The sequence below is a fragment of the Scylla paramamosain genome, chromosome 23, assembly GCF_035594125.1.
Source record: "Scylla paramamosain isolate STU-SP2022 chromosome 23, ASM3559412v1, whole genome shotgun sequence".
Classification (NCBI taxonomy): Eukaryota; Metazoa; Arthropoda; class Malacostraca; order Decapoda; family Portunidae; genus Scylla; species Scylla paramamosain.
Genome location: NC_087173.1, coordinates 2,231,108 through 2,248,451, shown reverse-complemented (window position 1 = coordinate 2,248,451; position 17,344 = coordinate 2,231,108). Strand labels below are relative to the sequence as shown.

At 45.2% G+C, this 17,344-nt stretch overlaps 2 protein-coding genes across 13 annotated transcripts in view; one reads left to right on the top strand and one right to left on the bottom strand.

Moving 5' to 3' along the window:
- The window catches only part of LOC135111998 (death-associated protein kinase 1-like), a 44,016-nt gene extending 40,489 nt beyond the window's left edge, over positions 1 to 3,527 (top strand). For all 5 annotated transcript variants that reach the window (XM_064025778.1, XM_064025779.1, XM_064025777.1 and 2 more), the window contains one exon: positions 328 to 3,527. In XM_064025778.1, coding sequence (XP_063881848.1) covers positions 328 to 494 — 167 coding nt within the window. In that variant the 3' untranslated portion in view covers positions 495 to 3,527. The remainder of the gene's footprint in view (positions 1 to 327) is intronic.
- A 682-nt stretch (positions 3,528 to 4,209) lies between these two features.
- The window catches only part of LOC135112004 (G protein-activated inward rectifier potassium channel 3-like), an 81,299-nt gene continuing 68,164 nt past the window's right edge, over positions 4,210 to 17,344 (bottom strand). For 7 of the 8 annotated variants that reach the window (XM_064025796.1, XM_064025798.1, XM_064025797.1 and 4 more), the window contains 3 exons: positions 13,876 to 13,980; positions 12,130 to 12,296; positions 4,210 to 9,665 (listed from right to left, as the gene is read on the bottom strand). In XM_064025796.1, coding sequence (XP_063881866.1) covers positions 12,133 to 12,296; positions 13,876 to 13,980 — 269 coding nt within the window. In that variant the 3' untranslated portion in view covers positions 4,210 to 9,665; positions 12,130 to 12,132. The remainder of the gene's footprint in view (positions 9,666 to 12,129; positions 12,297 to 13,875; positions 13,981 to 17,344) is intronic. The other variant, XM_064025800.1, reaches the window with a different exon arrangement.

Below are 17,344 nucleotides of genomic sequence, written 5' to 3'. Positions count from 1 at the left end.
AAACTGCAGTAATGATTGTACATACTCATATAATAAGGAAATATAATATAAACCAGAGAAATATGTAATCACCTGAGTCCATCATTAGCTATTTACAGGTTTTTCTCAGGTAACTGTAATTCCTGTAAGAATAATGACCTCATAGTCATCCTGTCACATTGAGTTTTTATCAGACACCAATACTTACTGTACTTATAATAAGAAAATATAAACCAGTTTCAGAAAAAATACATAATCACCTGATTATCATAAGCCTCTGACAGGTCTTTTATCAGCTAACTAATTCCTGTCAAAATAGTAAGCTCTTTCCTGCACTTACCACCTCAGGCAAGCTGGTGACAGAGCTGCGAGGGATGGAGCGAGAGGACGCAGCGGTGGTGGTGATGTGTGGTGCTCCTCTGTACCAGCTGGCTCCCCCAGATGAGGACACCACCTCAGACTCCCCTCCCATCTCCTCCACCTCAGCCACCTCCACCTCCAACCTGTCCAGATGAGGTGGCTCGGAGTCCCCACCCGTCACCTGGCTCAACCCACACCCCCTGTGGTGATGGGCGATAGGTGTGGTAACAGGAACCCTGCAGCTATTTGGCTTCTGTTTGCAGTCGTTGAATTTTTACATGTGCATCAGAGAGTAGTTACGTAGCTATTATTTTCCATGACTGGTGTGAAACTGAGGGTTTTTTTTCCAATATTTATTTCTATTCATGGTGCAGCACAAGGTAGCTTCAGGCTCTTAGTTTCGTGCTCTCTTTGCTGAACATAAGTGGCTTGGAATACATCTCACATTCAAGGAAAAAGTGTTCGTTTTTCATAGTATATTAGTTCCAGTTTATTGTTATTTGTACTTATGGAGCTGGGATGATGGATTCTCTGTCCAACAACCCCAGAACATTGCACGAAATTTCTCTCTCTATCTGCAGGACAAGCAGTGCAATCAGCAGACTGTGTGAATCACATCTGCTGGGGTGATGAGTGCCAATCTTTACATTTATATTGTTGTATGCTTGAACCCTGTGAAGTGTGTGTGTGTGTGTGTGTGTGTGTGTGTGTGTGTGTGTGTGTGTGTGTGTGTGTGTGTGTGTGTGTATGCAGAGTGTAGTAATTAAAAATCAATATGTTAACTTTGGGCAAACTTCCTCAACTTGGGTGATAGCTTTATGTAGCATCACTATTGCTTCATTTACTACATAAGAATCTGCTTTCACTGAAACTTCTATTGAGATTCAGTATGCGTGAAGTCCAGCCTGCACTTTTGCCTCATAGCTGTGAGCGTCATTTAGATTTAAGAGTCGACTAGAGTGTACCATGGCCACTCTGGTTTTTGCATCATTATCAGCCCATGACATGTCCCACTGACCTTGATAGCCCTGTTAGTCTCCCAGGACAATACAACAATCCTTTGTGAACCATCTGGCTGCATTTGATTAGTATTTTCCACTGCGTTTTTCTGTATGGACCAAAGCACCTCTTCAGAGCATTGTGATATTAACTGTGAGAGCCAGCCTAGGACCTTAGCATGAGCCAGCAATGCCTTAGAGAGCCCTGCACAAAGCTGTTAGTGGAATCTGTAGTTGCTTTTGATACAGATCCAGAAGGCCGGCTGCTAGTGCCCAGGCATCTACTCAGCCCGTCTAGGCCCTCTTGCTCCTCCAGGGGGCTGATCAACTGCTGCGGTGGGCACTGAGGCCTTTCCATTGTTGTTCGTTGTTGTTCATGATACACTACAATCAGATTAGTCACTTGCCTTGTGTAGCAAGTATAGTGTATGTGTCTTTTGTTCTCATTTTGAAGGTACCTAATTATGAAGTGTGTAGTGGTGCTCCAGCCTTACTTTCGTGGTAGTGTTTTTAAGGCGGTACGTACATATTAGTGTGGGTTTCAAGTAGCTTTTCTATCACCACTAACAAACCTTGAACATCATGACAGCATGTAGCTAGTTCATCTTAGTAATCTAGTCCACTGTAGTTTTAATGGCAGAAAATTTCTACCTAAATCTTTCTGGTTGGTAACTAAGGTTCGTACATAAACACTCCTTTTTTTTCTCTACATCAAACATCTCACCTCATTTAGCAAGAAAGATGCTGTACTGTAATGATAAATCTTTTTTGGTAACTAAGGTTGGTACTGGTACGTAAGGTTCTAAACACTCCTTTCTTTCTGCGTCAAACATCTCGCCTCATTTAGTAAGGAAGATGCTGTACTGTAATTACCTTGAGTGTTGACAGGCACACCTCCAGCACAGTTCCGTCACCTGCCAGGGAGACGGGTGGTGGTATGCCAGGCTGTCAGGTGCAGAGTTATATTGGGCAACCAGATGAGATTCGTCCACCACTGTGTTATACTCCTTAGTGATAGACTCGGTGAAGATTAGGTAACTTCTCAGTGCTGATAAGACATGTGATCTAAGTAAGGATATTTTTTTTACAGTCTTTGCTTGTATTATAGGGTAGTATATATACATTCCTCCATTATTTTTTTGCTTTGGTGTTTGTTTCCTCACCAATGAGAGGACAGAGTTCTCCTTAGCTGAACCCTGATTCTAGCTGTGCAGTTCCTATCCTGTCAATGAGTACACTAAACAATCCACTCTTCCATAATACAAAGGATCAATATTGAGACTTTCAGGCCAACTCTGCATTAGATAATCATGTATGTGGCTTAATTTTTGTACTATGGCCCCATTTGACCTCACAATTCTGTTTGGTTTTGACTAAGTGACTAATCTTCTCATGTCAAGGCCTGTACCTTTCATTTTAGTGCTACAGTTTGGTGTTAGTTTTGTCACTGCCCTGGTGATGAGCACAGTGGTAGCAGGAAGAGGTGCAGGGTGTGTCAGGAGTCCCCAGCACATAATATGTTACAAAGGGGAGTTATCAGCCCATGGTGTAATGAAGCTGCTTGCATTTCAGGATGCTTCTCTTTGATGCCTCAAGAATCATTCCAAGCCAAGTCATTTTTAGCTGTTCATTTCCAAGTATTATTATTTCTTATTTAGATGTAAGTTGGTTGGTGAAGACAGAAATGTTGAAAGCTGAAGCATTTTCAGGAGTTGCCAAAAATAAAAATGTAACCAAGAAATATGCTAGAGAAATTATTAGATGGCCTTGTGGTTGTGTAGGTTATGGTGTGAGGGCAACAGTTGTGTGAGTGAGGGTGTGAGGATGTGTAGCTGCTTGTCCCTGGCCTGGCTGGGCTGGCACCACTCCCACATGTCACCCTCAACTTGTGGTGTGATATACAGATGGGTTTTATTATTGTTATATTCTGTGTTCTGCTGGCACACGAAAAATTGCTGCATTTTGCTTCTGCTCAATAGTGAAAAGAAAGGATAATCTTAAAGATGATAGTAAAGAAAGTTTTTTGTGGATTTTTAAGTAAATGTTGGACAATACTTCATGGTGCGTGTGAAGATTTACTTTGCTTTCCTCACATTCCAGTAACCTTTAGTGTGTCTGTCTCCATGTCAATGTGTCTGGGTGCCATAAGCACTATTTATTGCTTTTATATACATTAAAAGAAACATTTATCTTGCTGTTTTTCTTCTACCATGATTCTACATTGACAGCAGAGGTTGTGATGTATGATCCAGTGTCACTTGGTATGGTAATCAGTAACTTTCAAATGCCTTGTAAGGGCAGATATATAGGAGAGTTAGAGTATTATATCAGTGGTCAGCCATGTACCTTTCCAAAATTACTTTAAAGCAGAATCTGTCATGCAGTTTCTGACCATTTCAGTGATAAAGTTAAGCAGTGGGCTGAGTTGATGGGCAAAAAAGATGGACAGGAGAGCACCACCTCACTGCCTGGGTGGTGAGTGTGCAGGGAGTGGTGGTGTTTCGGCAGCAGCAGCAGTGAGTCCTCAGAGGCTGTGGTGTGCCAGGAGTCACTCCCCAGCTATGGTAGACTCAGCAGGTGGGTTTACAAGTGTAGGAAGTCTACTACAGATCAGTCTCAGTTTATGAATGTGTTAGGTCTCTTAAAAAAGTTAATGAATTGGTGGGATTAACCATACATTTTCCTTTCTTTAATTTAGTGCATTTGATATTATTTTTTGTATTTGAAATTTTAGAATGTTTTTGATATATGGATTTTGAATCAGAACAAAGGACAAATGAAGCTTGAAAGTTTGTACACTGAACACTGGTAAATCAAGACGCCTATGTTTCTAAGTATGAGGTGTAATCATATAATTAACTGTCCAAAATTATGAGAAATAACTTTATTCTGAGGAAAAACTGCATGTAAAATAGTCTTCAGCTAACAGACTAACACCTACTCAGTACTTGTCATATGCACCTCTCAAGACCAAAGCTGGGAGGAGTAACAACACCTTACTGAATATCTTAGCTTATGGTACACTTGATCTAGGTCAAGATAAAAGTCCACTAGGTTATTTATTCTTTTCCGTGGCATCTCACACACCAAACACAACTAACTTCGGTCACCCATTCACCAGGCTACAAAAAAATCATCATCTAGTATTAGACGTCACAATAATAATGATAATAATAATGACCAGAACGAGAAGATCTGTAACACATAGGCATCTTTAATACTACATGTAACTGGCAACTTTTCCAACAAATTGAGAGGCTAAATGTACGGTAAAGAGCACGAGAGTTGACAAACTAGCCAGTCACTCCTTGACGGAGGCTCTCACTCAGCACACCACAACACCTGAAGTCTGGTCTGGTACATAAAATCCTCGGAGACTTTATGAGTGGCTTGCACAACTCAAGCCCGTATTCAGAAATGCTTTGCTCTCACCATGACTATTTTTAAAGGCCACAAAGATGATTAGCCGGGTTCTCAAGTGAGTTTCCCCTGTTGATAACATAGAAACTGTAAATCTGTCACCTGAACTGTAAAAACATCCTTAAAAACCCTTGTCACTTCAAATACAGTAGAGCCTTTAGAAAGTAGTGGAGGTGCAGTGCAGAAGTGTTTCAGAATATGGTCTTTATTGTTACGATGCCTCGGCAGCAATTCTGCGTGCCAGATGAAGGAAGGGCTGTAGCAGAACTGTCACTTGGCGGCCTTGTGCTATTCACGTCGCACGAGTCTGAGTCAATGTGAGGTTATATACAAGGCTTCGCCGTGTTTATCATGGCTGTGTGTGTGTGTGTGTGTGTATGTGGGTGAAGAAAAATTGTGGCTCAGATCAAAGTAATGCAAGTAGTACAGTATAATATGAAAGGGAAATCTGAAAATATATTGTGTGTGTCTTTGCGTGGGTGTTTATTTGTGTGTGAAGGACTAATGTGAGGATGGAAGTAGCATAATATATCATGAAGGAAAATCTAAGAATATGCAGTGTAAGTATGTGTGAAGGACTATGATTAAGCTAGAAGGGAAAGATATGGTACAATTTGAAGAGGAATTTGGAAAGTGTTTGTTGGTGTGTGTGTGTGTGTGTGTATGTATATGTGAAAGAAAGAAGAGAGGGCAAACTACGACCACTCATAGGACGGATTAGGGTGTGGATGTGGGCGTGTGTTCCTATGTACAAGAATGATTATGTGAACAGGAGATGCAAAACTACCATAGCTATAACATTATGAAAGCATATCCTCCCTCTCACATCTTAGAGTGGGATGAGTAGAGGAATATATAAAACCTGTTGAGAGAGAGCAAGAGAAATATATTTAAGCTGTTTTCTGGTTTAATTTAAGCGTAGTACATCCTGTTTTGGATTGATCAAGTTGATTAGGTGTTGCTTGTCATACCTGATATTTTGATTAACTAATAAATGATCATCTGTTATGTGAAATCCAACATAATCCATGAATTCTGTAGACTAAGAATGAATGTTGATTATTAGTGAGTGCTGTTGGCTGTGAGGTGCTGATGTGTGCCAGGGGAAATGTTGACCTTGTGAAGAAAAGGCATTACTGTCACTGTTAGCTTTGTGTTATGGCATTTGACTTCACTGAGCCATGCACTGATGATTTACCCACTTGTTATTGCATTACTATTATTATTTTTATTGTTATTATTATCATTATTATTATTACTGTTGTCATCCTACACACTCAGAGCAAAGGAGAGGCTGTGGCAGATGAGATTTAGCAGGAGCCACCTTACACAATCCAGTTTTCCATACATAAACCAGTGGAATGCTGTCACAGCACACCAGAACACCACTCCACAGGGCCTACCTTGAGATTACCTTGCTGACAATCACCACTGAAGAAGGTACTCACACATGCACACATAGACACATGCACACACTAATATTTTTATAAAGGAATGGCACCTCACACTTGCATTCAAACATAAACTAGGAGAATTTGCATACTTGAACCTCTTGCCATTTATCACATAGGTATTTCTAACTGTGATGCTTTAGAAATACATGCATGTTAAAGGATGGTTCTTCAGCTTGTATTCATAAACATTTCTGGATCTCATAAGAACTATTTTCATAGGCTACAGAAATGGTTTGTCAGGTTCTTATAGGTATTTCTTTCCACTGATGATGCAGAAGCCTTGTTGAAAAATTATTAGGTGCATGAAAACATCCTCAAAAGCTCCCAATAACTACCATGTTAAAAGTAGTAGTGATAAGACACCAGAACATTTGAGAATACAGCTCACGGGAATAGGTGTCAGATATAGGTAGCATTTCTAACCCTAGAAGTCATGCCTAGTACCATTTCATTGTCTCCTCTCTCCTCTCTTTCCATAGTTACACATACAGATAAGACTCTTCCGCCTCAGTTCCTCTTGTGTGTCATTTAGTGCTTAGTGGTGAGAGAGTAATGGATTTCCCTGCCTCAACTCTTGCGTGTCATTTAATGCTTAGTGGTGAGCGAGTAATGGATTCTGCCTCAACTCTTGTGTGTCATTTAATGCTTAGTGGTGAGGGAGTAATGGATTCCTCTGTCTCAGAAATAATGCATGGACCAAGTAAACAGGGAGTGATATGTCAAGTAAGCATGGCAGGGACCAGGACTGTGCTGCTGTATGAAGTGGAGCAGCACAAGTACTGGTGTTTCTGCCACTGCTGAATGTGACAAATGATATGTACTGAACTTAAACTTGAGGCTCAGCGAATGGTAGGAAACTTACACACACACACACACACACACACACACACACACACACACACACACACACACACACACACACACACACACACACACACACACACACACACACACACACACACACACACACACACACACACTTGAGCAATAGCCATGCATCTTCTCATGATAGATAGAGTTACTGAGGCCACAGGAACTAAGTTAAAGCAATATTTGTCTGTTCTAATAGGTATATACTAATTTTTTAAGCATTTTTCCTGTTTGTAGTATTAGGTATTTTCTTGGTTTAAGAATCCTAGTCAGAATTTGACAGCTATATATTACTAATTGATACATTTAGGTAGCTTTTTGTATGCCATATTTGTTCAGTTTATGAGAAAATATCTTTTTGCACACTGAAAATATATTACTGTTGGGTTACTTATCAGAATATGATGAAAGAATGAACAGTGCTATAACTAACATCACATACACGCCTCGTAATGCAATTCTCACATCACTCAAGCGTCTCACATACATTAAACAAGTCTTAAAAACAAATTAGGTAAAATACTGTATCTGACATAACTTATAAACTATGCAAACAGAGAAGGTTCCTAACACTGCCCTGAACAACTACTTGATTTCCCCTCCATGCCACACCCCTGCCGCTACCCTCACCCACCTCACGCCACCCCAGTGAGGTCATCTTGAAACGTAACGTAAAGTGTTCTCTTCACAAGGCTTTCCCATAGTGTGTGTGTGAAGGCTGAATTTGTGAAATCTTAAATAGCTATTGTTTATACATCCTACACTGAGAGTACGTATGCATGATAACCTTATATCTTAACTTTACAAAAGGTCGTCGTATTCCTAAAAATGAGCACTTATATGTCATACCCTGACAGTGTCCAAGCTTAGGTATCAGCAGAGGGTTTAGTCTTACTACTGTGTTATGAATTTGTTTGTAGGGTTTGTGTTTTTATTTTATTTATTATTATTATTTTTTTTCTCAAATGTGTAGTGTGTGAGGGGAAATGAGAATGTACTGTACAGTGTGTGTGTGTGTGTGTGTGTGTGTGTGTGTGTGTGTGTGTGTGTGTGTGTGTGTGTGTGTGTGTGTGTGTGTGTGTGTGTGTGTGTGTGTGTGCAGTGAGAGAGCTTGGGCAGACGTGTACAGAACATGAGGACTAGCATATGCTGGAATGTGTGGTTGAGGCGAGTGAGGCTGTGGTGGTGTGGTGAAGATGATGGTGTGTCATAGTGTGGTGGGGAGGGTGACAGCGAGAGGGGTGGGTGGGGTACCACTGGGTGATGGGGATGAGTGGTGAGGGGTGAGGGGTGAAGGGTCGTTGTGGACTGGCCAGGCGTGGGTGTATGGGGGTGTGGTGTGGTGTGGCGTGGTGTGGTGTGGTGGGGGTGAGGGGTGATGGTGAGGTGAGGGTGGTGACCCACCTGGCCAGCAGTCCACTTGGTGTGTTTCAGCACGAGGTGTGGAGCGAGGAGAGGGGATGGCGCCCCCTCCCTTGCCTGGTTTTGTCTACTGCAAACTTGTAATCACTCAACCAGTAAACAACAGTGCATAACAAACTACATAACTACTGTACATGCCTATATATATATATATATATATATATATATATATATATATATATATATATATATATATATATATATATATATATATATATATATATATATATATATATATATATATATATATATATATATATATATATATATATATATTAAAGAATAGCACCATGTTCGTCCTGGCCGCCGGTGGGCCAGCGGGGCCAACAGAGGGCCGAGCCGCGCCTCACGCCGCACGAGGGGCTCGACAGGTTCTCCCTGGGCGGCGGCGCGGCGTGTCGGCGATGCAACACTCACTTGAGCACGAGGCCTCCCACGGGAGGCGGGTGTCCGCCTGAGGGGCGGTGGAAGGGTTCACAACCATGAGCGAGTAAGACACATGAGTCCTGGATGGGAGAACCGGGGACAGGGGATGCGGGGATCAGAAACGAAACTCCCTAAAGTCCGGGTGACTGGAGGATGGCCGCGCGGGTCGGTTGAAGGCGGGGGGCGCTAGAGTGGAACCTGTGTTGCATCGGTTGCGGCGGCTGGAGAAGCGGCCAGGCCTCTTGGGCGGCAGAGACCACTGCTTGCCCTTCCGCGCCCATGAGGAGGAGTGCCCGGGGCCCGGCAGACCCCCGCCCTCCCGCAGCGACCTTGACCTCCCCACCTCGGCGCGGGGTACGGCCAGAGTGTCGGAGTCTCCCGCTGGCGGCGTGGCGGCGATGGTGACGCGCGCGGAACCTCCTGCCTGGCAAGCAAGGTGATCCAGCAGGTGGGAGCTGGGCAGGACGGGGCCGAGGGAGGCATTCCCTGCGCGCCCGTGAGAGGAGGTGCGCCGCAGGCGGGTGTAGGAGGTCGCCGCCACCGCCAGGTAGGAGTCTGACTGAGGATGGCAGGCGTGGGAGGCGATCGACGTGTTGGCCGAGGGGCGGAGGGCAGGCGAGGGCAGCTGGGCGGGTTCACTGGGGCATGGCTGTCCGCTTCGGCAGCCTCGCACCCTCAGTGTCATCTCCACTCCAGTAAGGCACGGACACGGACACCCGCGGGTGCCCGGGGCGATCTGGAACATAAAACAACTCGCGTTTAGTCACGTCAAAAATGTGCTGCTGCCCGCCCGTTGCCATCCCAGGGACATGGACAGATGACGAGGGGCGGCGGACGGCAGGCATCGGCAGGGTCCGGAGTCCCTGATGGATGAGGTCACGAGGAACTCACCTGGGGGGTTCGAACCGCCAGGTGTGAGTCAGCCATTCAGGTGTTGCATGCAAAACCTCGGCATACCGCAAGTCCCATTCCACTAATATATTCACGTTCCCTGGGAAGGAAGAAACCTCCCACAATTTAGTGAGCGCGTCAACATTACATCACCCTTTATTACCCACTGGCTGTCTCGTCCATAAGCCACACGCGGCTGTTTGTCATGCATGATGGAGAGCATCCAAGATAATGCGTAATTTCTCCGTAAAGATTAACGCGACGCTTCTGCGGAAATCCGCGCGTCCAAGGAAAGAAGGGCACATGCATCCTGTTGGAGCGGTGCTAATGAACGCCTCTCACGGGGCAGGCCGGGGCGGGGCGGGGGGAGTGATGGGAGGCTCGCAGAAATGGAGTGAGGATCGAGGGGCGCGGCGCTCCACCCAGCAGGCAGTGAGCGTCAGGAGAGTGATGGATTTGAGAGTTAGTTTTGCATGACTCGCCAGCATATTGGGGAGTATACGTGTTCCCGGCAGAGTTATTTGTCAGGAAGGTGGTGGAGGGAGAGGGGAGATTAGGGAATAAGAGAGGGAAGGACACAGATAAGAGAGGGAGGAATAAATAGACCAGGATGAGGCGGAAGGAGGAGGAGGAAAGACACCGCTGAGTTATAGGGGAGAGGGGATGAGAATGAAGAGAAAAATACAGAGAGAGAGAGAGAGAGAGAGAGAGAGAGAGAGAGAGAGAGCACATAAACAAACGAGCGAGAACTTGGTGACGCAACAAGGCAGCAGCAGCAGCAGCGGCGGCAGGAGTCACGGTGCCAAAAGTGAAGCAGCCAAGACAGGTATCGCAGGAATGAATTAATTAGTGTCTGGCTCGCTCGCAGGTAGACTGGCAACATTAGATAGAAAAAAAATAAATAAATAAAAAGTATAAAAGTAGCAAAAATTAAAATTACCGGCGTCAGACAGTACTTATGAAAACTCTTTTATTGTACTTGGCAGCTGTGTCTCTTCATTGCTCCTTCTAGACAGACAGAGAGAGAGAGAGAGAGAGAGAGAGAGAGAGAGAGAGAGAGAGAGAGAGAGAGAGTCGTTCTGTCACTCCCTATCCCCTATCTCTCCCTCTTCCTCTCTCTTTTTGCTCGCCCGCCTCGCCTCCCATCGCCGGTCACGTGTTTATATTGAGTAGAAAGAAAACGGATGATTTGTAGAGGTGACTGTGTTATTTATTTTCCTCCTGTCATTTCGGCTTGCTTCGTCCACCGTCTCCCTTCCGACCACCTGCTGCTATTACCTTTCATCTTGCGTCCTCCTCCTCCTCCTCCTCCTCCTTCTTCAATATTCATTTTCCCTTTTTATCTAGTCTCTATCTTCTTCTTACTTCCTGTTTCCTCTGATGTTCATTTTTTTTCTCTCTTTCTAATTTAATTATTAAGTCTTGTTACCATTTCGTCTTGTCTCTGATCTCTCGTGCGTGTTTTCAGTTTTTCGGTGATTCTCTCTCTCTCTCTCTCTCTCTCTCTCTCTCTCTCTCTCTCTCTCTCTCTCTCTCTCTCTCTCGTCAATTTTCTTAATTTCTTCCACCTTTCCTTTCTTAATAAATCCACTCATCCTTCCTCTCTCCTTCTTTCCCTTCCTCCCTCTCGCTTCCTCTTCCTTCCCTTCGTTCCTTCTTTCTCCCTCTTTTCCATCCTCCCTCCCTTCTTTCCTTCTCTTCCTTCCTTCCTCGTTTCCTCGATTCGTCCTCCTTGCTGCACTCATGATTTTATTCTCTTTCCCCCTCTTCCTCCCTCCTTCCCTTCCTTCCTTCCTTCCTTCCTTCCTTGCCCTCTTCTTTCCTCCCTTTCTTCGTTCCTCTCTGCCTCCCTTCCTCGTTTTCTCCTCTCTGTCTCACCGGTAATGTAAGATTTTGTTCTTTTTCTTTTCCTTACCTCTTTCTTCCTTCTCTTCCATCCTCCCCCTCTTCTCATACCACCATCCATTCCTTCCTTCTTTCCCTTCCCTCCTCCTCCTCCCTCCCTCTTTCCCTCTCCCAATAGCGCTCTCCCTTCCTTCTTTCCTTCCCTCCCTCCCTTCTTCCTCCCTCTTTGCCTCTCCCAACAATCCCTTCCCTCCTTTCCTTCCCTTCTCCTCGCTCCCTCTTTCTTTCCTTCCCTTCTCCTCCCTCCCTCCTTCTTTCCTACCCTTCTCCCTCCCTCCTTCCCTCTCCCAATAACACTATCCCTTCTCTTCCCTTCCCTCCGTCACTTCTCCTTCTCCCTTCCCTCTCCTCATAGCACTCTCCCTCTCTCCCTCCTTCCCTCCCTCCTTCCCTCCGCATCTAACCTGCTAGACATGGTTATGGTCCTGCAGAAGAGGCTGGGTAGCATTGGTGTCCTCGCAGGCGGCGCTGGCGCAGTGCATGTCCAGGGCGCAGGAACCGGTGCCCGAGGCGGAGGTGGGCGTCATGGGCGTCAGCGGGGACATGGGCGTGGCGGGCGTGAGGGGCGTAACTGGAAAGATGCAAAGGAGAGATGGTGATGGTGGTGGTGGTGGTGGTGGTGGTTATGGGAGATGAAGAAAGGATTTAGTGGTGGTTTTGGTGGTGATGGTGATGGTAGTGATGGGGATGGTGATGGTTAGTTATTCGATTTAGGTACCAAGTCTTCATTCATCTTTCATCACTCTCTTCGTTCCTTCCAGCCACTCCTCCTCCTCCTCCTCCTCCTCCTCCTCCTCCTCCTCCTCCTCCTCCTCCTCCTCCTCCTCCTCTTCCTCCTCCTGCAGGCGATCTCCAAAGTGATGAGAGATGTTACTATTTTTCATAACTCTCTCTCTCTCTCTCTCTCTCTCGCTATTGTGGTGTGGCTGGTCTATTTAAAGATGTGTGTGTGTGTGTGTGTGTGTGTGTGTGTGTGTGGCCCTGGGGGAGGTAGGAGTGCCCACAAGAGTGCCTGAGTGCCCACCACGACCTAATGAGCTTTTGAGCCTCTTCCCCTGAGGCACTCGTCCCCTCCCAGCCCATCACCCTGAAGCCACCGGAGGGAGGAAGGACGAAAGGATAGAGTCAGAAGGAGGAGGAGGAGGAGGAGGAGGAGGAATGAGACAGAGAGAAAGGAGGAGGAAGGAGGCGTCACCACTGACACAAAACTCGCAGTCAGAAGCACTCAACCGCACCGCATCCCACCACCTTCAGGACACACACACACACACACACACACACACACTCCTTCGTAAACTTCTCCTGTGAACTACGTTTGTTTTCACACCTTAAAAGTATATCATGGATGTATGAAATATCTGAAAAAAAAGACATATTGTAAGTTTTAGTGCATTGATGAAACGAGTCACTGAAGAAAACGGACTGAGAAGTTTACAGGGGAAGGAAAAGCAACTTGTAGTCGATCACTAAGACTATTCACACAGCTCACGCAAGGCGATTGGTTGTCACAGTTTTTGGCAAAGCATTGTTTTGAACGAAGGCTTTCACGCGCGGCAACTCTAGTTGTCCGGCCGAACATACTGTATCTTTGAAAGCTGTTGCCGTAGCTGAGAGTTGCCATACAAGCATTGGCGTTATTTTAAATGCGAGGTTTCACACGAGGCAGTCAGTTGCAGCCACCGTTCATTGTGTTTCTTCTTATTCTTTGAGGAACAGGACAGAGGAAAAAGCTTCCCATTTTCTTGACTGAGAGAGGGGTCGCAACGAGTCGCTGGCGGCAAACAGCATTGTGTACGGACAACTGTCACAGGCAGTCCATTGCCGCAACTTGGCTCCTCGTGTGAAAGAACCTCAAGCCTCAAGAACAAGAAGCAAGCCAGCCGGGACAAAAGCAAACTCATTCTGAGCAGACGTCCACAGCTGCCTAGTTAGTAGAAAACATGCAAGACTAAGGCAAGAATAGTGAGTGGCTAGAGCAGCACCCGCCTCGCAGGACGCCAGCATGCGCGGGTAGCGAGGCGGTGCTGTGGCAGTGCTGGTCTTCCTCTGTGAGCTGCTTGGCCTTGGAGAAACACAAGGTTAGGTTAGCATCAGTACCATCACCAGCACCAGCATTAGCAGCACGTTAGTATTGGAAGCTGCAGCACTACCTGGGATGATGGAGCTCTCCTGGTCATCCTCATCTTCTCCCTCCTCCTCTTTCTGTCCTATCTGCTGCTGGCGGGACGATGACCTTGAGTTTTCGCCTTCTCTTTCTGCCCAGTGGTCATGACCGAAGAGAGGAACAAATGACATTATTTTTACGAAGAAGGAAGGAAGAGAAGGTGAACAGTATATAAATAAGTGCAGAATTAAGTCATCGTTGTTGTCAGGAACCCAGAGACCTGCGAAAATTTAGCTGCTTTCGTCGCCTGCTGCTAAAAGAAAGTCTGGGGAGGAAATATCGAAGGGTGACAGTCTATCTTTGGGCGAGGCTTGAACTTCCGCGAAAACGTGCACTGTGGTACGAGAGTGAGCTGCACATGGCCACAGAGGGTCAGCTGCTATATTTAGTCTGCACTGGTGGGACGCAGGAGGTGGGGATGATGGGGGGCGTAGAGGTCGGGAGGGGAGGTAAACTCAAAACCAAGGTGAAATGTTTCCTGGTGGATCCTGGTGAAGTGACAGGATTTGTAGATTGTAGGGGGCTTGGGGACGTGGAAGATGAGCGGAGAAGTAAGATAAAAAAGTCAAGGTGAAACGCTTCCTTGTGGATCGTAGGGGTTGTGTCTCATGAAGCACTGGTTCATGTGGGTTTGAAGCGGTATCTTTTCAACTGTCTTCTATAAACAGTGGTGTGAATCAGTGTTTAAATTAGACGGTCGAGACGATATTACTTCAAACCCACATGACCCAAACCTTTGACTCAAAAACAGCAAACAATAAAATAACAAGGGGGTCTGCCCATCAACTTTCATTCTTCTATCTTTATTCAGTTTCTCACTTTAACTTTTACTTGACAGTCACACACATGGTAGTAAAAAGGGACACACCTCAGATACCTCGAGTCTTAATAAGCACTTTATATCCCCCAAGTGTTCGGGGCTAATTGCTTTAATGGCCCAGCAAGGGATTCTAGTAGCGCCACAGGTGTTCTGAACCACTTGTGAAGCGGGAGTGAACGGAGCATTACCGCGCTCTTTGTCTTGGCGCGGAATTCATTGAGGAGTGTTTGGCGTTGGTATGAGGGTGGTCACGTGACACCCATGATGCGTATGTCACCCTTAGCTGAGGGGAAATAATATGTAAAAGTTGTCTCTTCACTCTTATCCAATGTACAAGACGTGCTATCCACTATAAAAGGCGTTTATCACTTCTGTCCACTATTCAAAGACGAATATCTACTTCTATTCACTATAAAAGACATCTATCCACTTCTTTCCACTGTACTAAGACAATTATCCACTCCTATCCACTGTACAAAGACAACTACCAACTCCTATCCACTACAAAAGACGTCTATCCACTTCTTTCCACTGTACTAAGACAATTATCCACTCCTATCCATTGTACAAGGACAACTACCAACTTCTATCCACTACAAAAGACGTCTATCCACTTCTTTCCACTGTACCAAGACAATTATCCACTCCTATCCACTGTACAAAGACAACTACCAACTCCTATCCACTAAAAAAGACGTCTATCCACTTCTTTCCACTGTAATAAGACAATTATCCACCCCTATCCACTGTACAAGGACAACTACCCACTCCTATCCACTATATAAAGCGTCCATTTAGTCCTATCTACAACAGAGAAGGCTATCGACTCCTTCTGCGCCGCTGTGTGACGCCGTAGTGTTGCGCCGTAAAGAAATACAACAGCCAATGAAATTACTCGCCCCTCTATTGAGAGGAAACAGCACAAGGAAGTGTGTGTGTGTGTGTGTGTGTGTGTGTGTGGCGAAGTACAAAAGAGGTCGGCGGGAAATCAATCCTACGTAGAACTGACCTGCACACACACACACACACACACATACACACACAGGCACGGTAACCACTCTCCCTCATCAGCGATCAATAATCAAAAGGGAAGCGAGCAGGAACAGCAACCACCACCACCACCATCACCTCCACGCCTCTGATATGATAGGAGAACCAACAAGGCACGTATTCTGAAACGCTTTGTTCTCTCACCACGACTGTTTTCAAAGACCACATAAATGATTAACCGTGTTCTCAAGACTGTTTCTTATGTTAACAATGTAGAAGTCTTGTTAATCTGTCACTAAAACCGTAAAAAACATCCTTAAAAACCGTCACATATTATAAACCCGTATTCAGAAATGCTTTGCTTTCTCGCCACGACTATTTTCAAAGGCCACAGAGATGGTTAACCGTGTTCTCAAGAGTGTTTCCCCTGTTCATAACGTAGGAATCTTGTTAATCTGACACTAGAACCGTAAAGACACCCATAAAAACCCGTGTAATTTCAACTAGAACCTTTTGAATGTAGTGGAGATGCGGCGCAGAAGTTCAGAATATGGTCCCAGAACCTGCTGGTGTCGACCCTGCAGCTTTTGTGTCTTAAGTTCAGGGGTCGCGTGTCATGGGACGAGGAGAGCCGTGCCAGTCACTCTTCCTCCCCAAGGACGCCGCACAACCAGTAAATAATACAGCTAAGGCTTAAAAACGACTCTAATGGATTGATCACCAGGAGGACACTGCTGAGAAGGCAGAAAATGAGATCTGGATGGACGAAGACAGGGAGCAAAACACCAAACCAAAGGAAGCAAACAATGCTGGACTAGACTGACGCCGTTAAAAGAGCAGAAACAGACGAAGGAGAGGAATGAACTGCCTTGGTGGACTTACGGACGATAAATAACGAATCATAACTGGAGGAAACAAACTGGAGGCAAAGACAGAATAACGTCAGAAAACAACAAGGAAACACTGATAAATTAAACTAGACGGAAGAAGGAGTTCAGAGCGCATCAAATTCACAGGCTAGCAAGAAGGAAACACACGAGACAGCAAGGGAAAAGACAAACTCCAAGACAAAGACACCGTAACATCAGGAAACACTTAAGTAACACAGAATTACAGAAAAAAAAAAAAAGACAATGAGGAGGAATTGTCTAGAACCGAACACTACAATCAAAACACACAGAAGGAGGCACGAGAAGACACAACAACATCAGGAACCAAACACGACTAGAGTAGCCAGGAAGGTTCACATTATGATCTACTAGGACAACGACCTCTCCTATTTCTGGACCTTCGATTGGCTCGGCGCTGAGGACTGAATATTTAACGCGATGTGGCAGCCGCGACGGATGAGGCGCGAGGAAGTGAAGGGAAAGAGGAAGAAAGAGCGGGAGGGTGTTACAGGAAGATTACCGAGCGTTGCAAAACAAGGGAAGGGAACGCAGATGGAAAAATAAAGAAAATAGTGAATAAGGAAAATAAAAAAAAAGAAGAAATATGGTAAATGAGGAGCAGAATAAAAGTTAAAACGAAGGTAATGGATAAACAAGACTGAAAAACAAGGATAAGTGAGGAAAACAAGGAAAAAATAGGAAAGATTTCACTGTGAGAGACCTGGCAAAAATCATAGAAATGTCGAGATAATTGA